At 37.2% G+C, this 8,445-nt stretch overlaps 1 protein-coding gene across 1 annotated transcript; it reads right to left on the bottom strand.

The window, feature by feature from the left end:
• Positions 1-1,072: 1,072 nt before the first annotated feature.
• On the bottom strand, positions 1,073-6,596 carry LOC140136077 (uncharacterized). Its single transcript, XM_072157784.1, has 2 exons — positions 6,487-6,596; positions 1,073-4,490 (listed from the first exon to the last, which is right to left on the bottom strand). Exon 2 carries the CDS (start codon positions 4,479-4,481, stop codon positions 2,004-2,006), a length of 2,478 nt encoding a protein of 825 aa, XP_072013885.1. The 5' UTR covers positions 4,482-4,490; positions 6,487-6,596; the 3' UTR covers positions 1,073-2,003.
• Between the last annotated feature and the right edge of the window lie 1,849 nt (positions 6,597-8,445).

Raw genomic sequence — 8,445 nt, 5'->3', positions numbered from 1 at the left:
TCTTGCTATCAACAGTAGATAGCATATTACAATATGACATCTTGCTATCAGCAGTAGATAGCATATTACAATATGACATCTGCTAGCAGCAGTAGATAGCATATTACAATATGACATCTTCCTATCAGCAGTAGATAGCATATTACAATATGACATCTTGCTATATGCATTAGATAGCATATTACAATATGACATCTGCTAGGAGCAGTAGATAGCATATTACAATATGGCGTCTTGCTATCAGCAGTAGATAGCATATTACAATATGACATCTGCTAGCAGCAGTAGATAGCATATTACAATATGACATCTTCCTATCAGCAGTAGATAGCATATTACAATATGACATCTTGCTATATGCATTAGATAGCATGTTACAATATGACATCTTGCTATCAGCAGTAGATAGCATTTTACAATATGACATCTTGCTATCAGCAGTAGATAGCATATTACAATATGACATCTTGCTATCAGCAGTAGATAGCATATTACAGTATGACATCTTGTTATCAGCAGTATATAGCATTACAATATGACATCTTGCTATATGCATTAGATAGCATGTTACAGTATGACATCTTCCTATCAGCAGTAGATAGCATATTACAATATGACATCTTGCTATCAGCAGTAGATGGCATATTACAATATGACATCTTGCTATCAGCAGTAGATAGCATATTACAATATGACATCTTGCTATCAGCAGTAGATAGCATATTACAATATGACATCTTGCTATCAGCAGTAGATAGCATATTACAGTATGACATCTTGTTATCAGCAGTATATAGCATTACAATATGACATCTTGCTATATGCATTAGATAGCATGTTACAATATGACATCTTCCTATCAGCAGTAGATAGCATATTACAATATGACATCTTGCTATCAGCAGTAGATGGCATATTACAATATGACATCTTGCTATCAGCAGTAGATAGCATATTACAATATGACATCTTGCTATCAGCAGTAGATAGCATATTACAATATGACATCTTGCTATTAGCAATAGATAGCATATTACAATATGACATCTTCCTATCAGCAGTAGATAGCATATTACAATATGACATCTTCCTATCAGCAGTAGATAGCATATTACAATATGACATCTTGCTATCAGCAGTAGATAGCATATTACAATATGACATCTGCTAGCAGCAGTAGATAGCATATTACAATATGACATCTTCCTATCAGCAGTAGATAGCATATTACAATATGACATCTTGCTATATGCATTAGATAGCATATTACAATATGACATCTGCTAGGAGCAGTAGATAGCATATTACAATATGACATCTGCTAGCAGCAGTAGATAGCACATCAGAATACGACATATTACTATATCAGTAGTAGATAGCATGTTGCAATCAGAACATCAGCAGTAGATAGCATATCTTTAACACACCTGCCAACATACCAAACTCAGAAAGAGGAACATTGAGGCCAAAACCTTGTACATGAACACAAACCAGGTACCAAGAAATTCAAAGAGTTGAGGTGTGTGATACTTCAGAATTCAAGGGATGCTTTGCAGGTCAAAATTTATCACAATAGACTAAAGAGAATGCTATAGCAAAATTTTAAAGTGAAATTTGCATCATTTTCTACAGTTCTTACAATTTTTTACGTTTAAATTTGCCATCACTGAAATTTTCAGAACTTACTATCTGCTGTTGGTTGCTTATGACTCTCTATGATGCCAATAGCAAGCAATGTACCATGTTACATTTTGACAGTGACTTCTTGTTATCACCAGTAGTATGTAGAATCTTCACATGCCATTTGCTTTCAACTGTAGAGAGCAATCATTGCATGATCATGATGCATTTTGTATGTTGCAAGCATTAACTGCTGACAGGTGCATCACTATTAACAGGAAAGAGGGTAAACAATGGTTGATTTCAGAATTTCACCCAAAATATTTTTATCAGAGATAGTTCCCCTCAAAATCTGACACACCATGCTATATCTCATCAGATATTTAATGATTAAAGTTGAAATTTTGTTGCAAGAATTGAATTGTAAGTTTGCTCTCTGATCCAGCAGTCATGATTTCTTCCTTTATGTTTGATGAAGATGGAGTATTACTTGATGATGAACCCAAGAAGTTGTATTTGGGATCTGTTCTAATACTAACACCACCGCTATCAACACCATGATTCTTCTTCTCATGTGCAACCAATGGAGTACGATGTGTAAATTCTATACCGCAGAGTTTACATTGGTATGGTTTCTCTTTGGTATGAGTTCTTTTATGTTTGGCCAAATAATCCGCCCTGACACATCGATACTCGCACTGATCACATTTGTATGGTTTCTCTCCAGTATGGTAAAGCATATGCGCAGTCAACTCTGTTTTAACTACAAACGCTTTACCGCATTTCTCACACATGTGCGATTTCAGTTTCAGGTGAACTCTTTTCTCGTGTATATCACGTTTTTGTTTAGCGCCAAAAGCTTTTCCACAATGGGAACATGGATATGGTTTTATGTTAAGATGTACGACCTTCTGATGCTTGGTTAGGCAGCCCTTTGATTTGTACTGCAATCCGCGCAAACTGCACATGTATTCCTTCTTTTCTTTGTGTGATAAACCATGATTATTCAGGCCTCCCATTTTTTCAAATGTCTTGTCACAACCTGGGTGATCGCATTTGTATGGGCGATCCACAATATGAGTTGTATCTATAATACTTATAGCTGAATCACTTGAAGTCTGATCGTGCAGCTGTGCTGATGGTTTGCACCGACGGATGTGGTTACTGAGCGAACCACTGTACTTGAATGTGCGCTTGCATTTCTCACATTCCAGATTTCTGTTCGTTTTCTGATGCACTAATAATGTATGCCTTTTACAATCGGCCTTGCTTCCAGAAGTATACGGGCACAAATCACATTTGTATTTGTTGGCATTCTTGTGCCAATGTAGATGATTCTTAAAATACACTTCATGGGTGAATGTTTTCCCACAATGCGGGCAAGAATATGTTTTATCACTAGAGTGTAGCGACTTGTGAATTGTCAAAGATTTGACACTGTTAACACCTACACCGCATACATTGCACTGAAATTTTTTCTTGCCTTTGTGAACTTGAATGTGACTTATCAACCTGTCTTTTCTCTTAAAAGTAAAGTCACAGTTCTTGTGTATACATCTGTAGGTGACAAAATCATTTTTATGACGATATATATGTTTTGTGAGAATTTTGAAAGAAGGAAACTTCTTGCCACATTCCAGGCAAATGAATGGTTTGTCGATATTTGCTGCATCGACATGGTAACTTGCAACATGCGTATGAAACTGGCTTACATGTCTAAAGTCATCACCACACAGCTTACATTTAAATGGCTTGCTTGGATTATCTCCTGGCACATTGAGATCCTGCAATGCTGGATCCAAAATTTCAACCCCATACTTGCTCAATTTGTCACCATCTTTGTCCGTAGGCTTACTTTCAGTGCTGGATATCGCATTTTTATCATTCTTACAGATGATATACTTTGAAATGTCAATAATGTCATCATCATCATCATTACCAGCACCATCACTATCGCTTGGATCAAAATTGTTATCTGATGCATGATACTCCTCCTCCATATCCTCTTCATCATTTTCCTCCTCCTCATCATCATCATCCATCTTGTCTCCTGCGAATAAAGACTGATAATTGGCAGCCTCAATGGCACCTACGCTTAATCTTGTATGTCGTTTATTTTGGAGTGAATGTGTTCCTTCATAATTGATTTCTTTCTTGACTTTTGATATCTTTGATATCGCAACTGTGGATTTTGACTTAGCTGCAACCTTTGACCTTTTAGTTTTTTCAACCTTGGATTTAGTAGTCGCTGCCACCTTTGATTTAGCCGTTGTTGTAACAGCAGACTTTGCAGCTGCCTTGGTTGTAACCTCATATGCACATGTAGTTGTTGCTGAAGTGTTTTTCTGTAGACTTTTTGCAACTTTCCGATTCAATTCAACATCACCACCTTCCTTGCTAGAATTGGCCACATTATTGGTACATGTATCTTTGACCTCATTGGGACGATTATCATAGTCAGTATCAGAATCATCATCATCAAAACCGCCACCACCATCGTCATCATCATTTGAAACTTCCAACTGTAACTGGCAAACTACTTCAGATTTATCTTCTTCTTCAACTTGTTCATCTTTCACAATTTTACTCACTTCATCAGGAGGAATATTCCCTGAATTAGTTTCAACTTTCTGACCCTCATCTTGCTTAATACTAGTCTGTTTCTCCTGCACTGTAAAGTCACTTGAAATGTGGATTTTTGGCCTGCCATTTTCTACAAATTTGTTGCATATACCGCACCAATCTGGCTTTATAGACTTCTTGGTGAACAGCTCCTGAAGTTGATTTGTAACATCCCGTAGTCGTAGACACCCACAATCATTGCAAAATGTCAGTTGTGTGGAAATGGACTGACTGGTCATGGTGCAGATCTGTTTTGAAAGAATAATGAATACAAATGGTACTGTGACAGTCAAGTGTGTCAAGAAAATGCAGAGAATCTGTGACAAAACTACAATTAATCTAAGATAAAGGCTAAAAAGAATTCTTTCCTGTAGGCTGAGCACATTCCGAATTTGAGAGCAATTTTAGGATTAGAATTAGGGTTAGCATTAGCTTTAAAAATGAAATAATTTCATCAACTCAATTTTACCACATTTTTTTATTTTTTTATTTGAGAAATACAAAAAAAATTCTGATACTTTCAAGCAAAAAAAAGGGTCTGCGGTCCCAGATAGGTCGTCCAAATATATGGATAGCGAAGACTACATGTACCCATTGTAAATATTCATGTGAAACATTTTTTTTGCATTTTTTTGCACCTCTTTTTCATTTTCAGCCAATTTGACCTGAAATGGCCATTGACCTTGAACTGAACACAAACATGTAGCTCCCATAATGCAGCTTTAACTATAATTGAAGACATAGATAAAAAAAATTAGTTTGCGTCTGATGTCCCTGTCAATCAAATTCTCTACGATCCTTGATTGGTTAATTAGCGCGTAAAAGGAAGGTCGATTTATCTGGTGCTGATCGGAGAAAAGGAATAGCAGTAAATGGCGTAAAATTGCATACTTTTACAAGGCAAGAAGCAACTTTTCTAAGCATTTTTGACATGGTGCCTTAGTGAAAGAAAGTTTCCTACTATTAAGACCTAACTTTTGAGATGCTTTGTATGTTTGAAGGTGCAAAATTAACAATAAGGCGCCGCTTTTACCGCCGTGTTCAGCAACTCATATCATCACGACACTTGTAAACAAACGGTGTTCGAGTTTGATTGAAAGATGACATCAGACGCAAACTAGTCTTTTTATCTCTGTCTTTCATTTAGCTAAGACCCTGATGCACAAAGTAAAAAAACAAATAATTTTCGCCAGTTATATAAGTTGAATAAACGAGGCACCAGGCTACAAACTGTGTTAATTATTAAGTAGAGGCATTTTGTGTTTGTGAATCACGTTTCTTCATCAGAAATCAACCCCTATTTCAGACAATTTTGCACTGCCTGGGGATAGACAGATGACATTTAATGTATTGACTGTTGACCAGGAATAGAGTTTTTGTAACTTTTTAAATCGAGATGAAATTAGGAAATAAACCAAGCTAAACTGGCCGTGTTTGCCGTCTTCTTCCAACTTCAATGTGTGGTTTGCAATCGCCATAGTCGTAATTTGCGTTGGACTTGCAGTTCAAAATTCTCTTGGATATGTGGAGAAATGGGTACATCCCAATCCCAAAGAATAAATTCTACAATATTTCAATAAAAAGGGTTGGACCTGTGATCCAAAAAGGGAAATTATTGGCCCAAAAATCTTGAAAATATTGGACATACTGCATGAACTTTGAGGTAAGCTTTAGCACCACGTAAACTTGTATGGCTCAAAATTCAGACGGCTTGCCACAAATTGCTAGCCCTATCATGCCACTCGCCGCCTGGGTTCTGTGTGTTTACTTGTTTAGGGGTAATAATTGCATCAATTACTTGTTTAGGGTTGGGGAAAATACAACTACTTGTTTAGGGTAGCAAATCGTGCAACTTATACTTGTTTAGGGGGAAAATTGCAGTCTCGGAAATACTTGTTTAGGGTGCTTTTTGAGAGTCCTCGGACGCGCCTGATACCCCCTCTTGACACTATAGTGGCCCCCGGGTGTCCAACACTCCTTGGTTGCTTGGCAATGGTAGAAGTAAGTTACTTGGTACTTGGTACTTTGTACATCATGTAGGCCTATTAAAAGCTTATTAATTGTACTGACTATGAAACAGGATTCCAAGACGACTCCTTGTCCTTGAGGCACAAAACATACATTACAATGAATCACGATGAGAAATAATTTGTCCACTCAAGAGTCAACAAAATCCCGCAAATAATGACTCAATGAGCATGTACGTACATACTGGGTATTCTTCAAGTTGAGCACAATACTTACAGAAAATGACGTATACTGAATTTGTTTCCAATTCTGCTACAACTAAAGATATTTTGGTGAATAAAAAACACAATTTCTGAGACAAATTCGTATTGCTTTGCAATTTTTTTATCTTCGTATTCTCAGCTCGTCACCAAACATAAGGGCGCACACCACTAAAAACACGTCATTGAAATAAACATAAAAACTTAGGAAAGGTTCGTTTTTGTGGTTCTTGTATCCGCCCGTTAACACTATTTTGTTTGAATTTCTTGTGTAATTTGATTAAATTGAAGTTTTGCTACACATTGCACTAACTTGGAAAAAAAACCTAACAACACATGAACAGTGCCATTCTCTAGTATTTTCAGCCTGCACGAATACTTATTTCCATTTTCAAAGAATTCAGAATGTATTTAAGGGGCTGTGCAATAATTATGAGTCCCGTGGGGGGGGGGGTAAAATTTCCGAATGACTCGCCAAAATCGCTTGCCCGCCCTCTCGGCCCGCCAAAAATCGCTTGCCCCCCCCCCTTCTCGGCCCACCAAAAATTCTTTGCCCCCCTGAATGTTTTCCTAAGCCATTTTAGAGCGTTTAATTAAAAAGGCGCCCGAGAATGCGTGCCAAAAATCGCTTGCCCCCCCCTCTAGGCTTGCCAAAAATTGCTTCCCCCCAATTTTACCCTCCCCCAGGGCTCATAATTATTGCACAGCCCCTTACTATGGCCTTGTTTTGCAAATATGGTCAACCAAAAACGTCAATAGACCTTATTAATGGGGGGTAACCCTATTGGTTTTGGATATGGATTGTCTTTAAAATTACATAATAATATCAAATATCGTCCCCTTTATGCTGCTTTGTGAGAAAACGAGAGCATTTTCAGCGTAAATGTGAATAAATAGGGGGGGGGGGGTGGGGGTGGGGGTGGGGGTGCGACCGCACCTCCCCAAATTTGCAAAAGTATACAAAAAGTCCCAAAATTTAAGAATTTGTGAGCGAAGCGAGCCAAAAAATCAGGGTTTTTACGGTTTTTTGGTCAAAAAGGGTCCAAATTTGGGGGAAAAGTCCACTTTTCACAAAATCGCCTCCCCCCCTTTGGAAAAAAGTCCACTTTTTCAAGATCAGCACCCCCCAAAAAAATCCTGCATACGGGCCTGAGGTAGACAGTGCATGGTTTACCTGAGGCAAGTCAATACACTTGGATACTTTGAAGCTAATAATAATAAATGAATGTTCACAGTCATCCAGTGCTTGAAAACAAAAATGTTTGAATTACATCTAATAATGGTTCAAACTTTAATACATTTTGGTGTGTTTTGGAAATTTGCTAAGCTGCACCTATCACCTGACCAGTCCAATGGGTCAGTTGCCTGATGAAATCTGGTGGAATATAAGAAGTTTGGAAAGTTCCAATATTAGATTTAATTCCAAATGTGTTTATAGTTTAAAATTATTGTCATAGCTTTTATAATTATTGCATATACAATGGACACAAAATAATTTGACGACTTTTAAACTCACAGATAACATAATGTATGAAATGTATTTATTGTTTAGAACTCACTAAATACACTTTCCATTGAACATGTGCATGAAATAAAAACAAAATATTCAAATTACATCTTATCGCATATTTTTACATCTTGGACTCCTTTAGGCACAGGATCCAATTGTCTTGAGAAGAGGATCGAACCTTGACCGTTCTATGACCTTACTGTCAGCAGTAGATAGTGTGTTTTTATACGACATCTCACTATCAGCAGTAGATAGCAATGGCATCTTGCTATCAGTAGCAAACAGCTATAACAATATGACATCTTGCTATCAGCAGTAGATAGCATACATGTCTTAATGACATCTTCCTAACTGATCAGAATGATTGGTACCCATCAATTTTGATGTTTATTAAAAAGCCTGCCTCTTCCAAATGCAACATTGGATATTCCTGAAATGTCCAGAATGTATAGTTTATGACTTGTT

This window comes from Amphiura filiformis, chromosome 16 (assembly GCF_039555335.1).
Source record: "Amphiura filiformis chromosome 16, Afil_fr2py, whole genome shotgun sequence".
Lineage (NCBI taxonomy): Eukaryota > Metazoa > Echinodermata > Ophiuroidea > Amphilepidida > Amphiuridae > Amphiura > Amphiura filiformis.
This window is presented reverse-complemented; position numbering and strand designations above follow the sequence as displayed.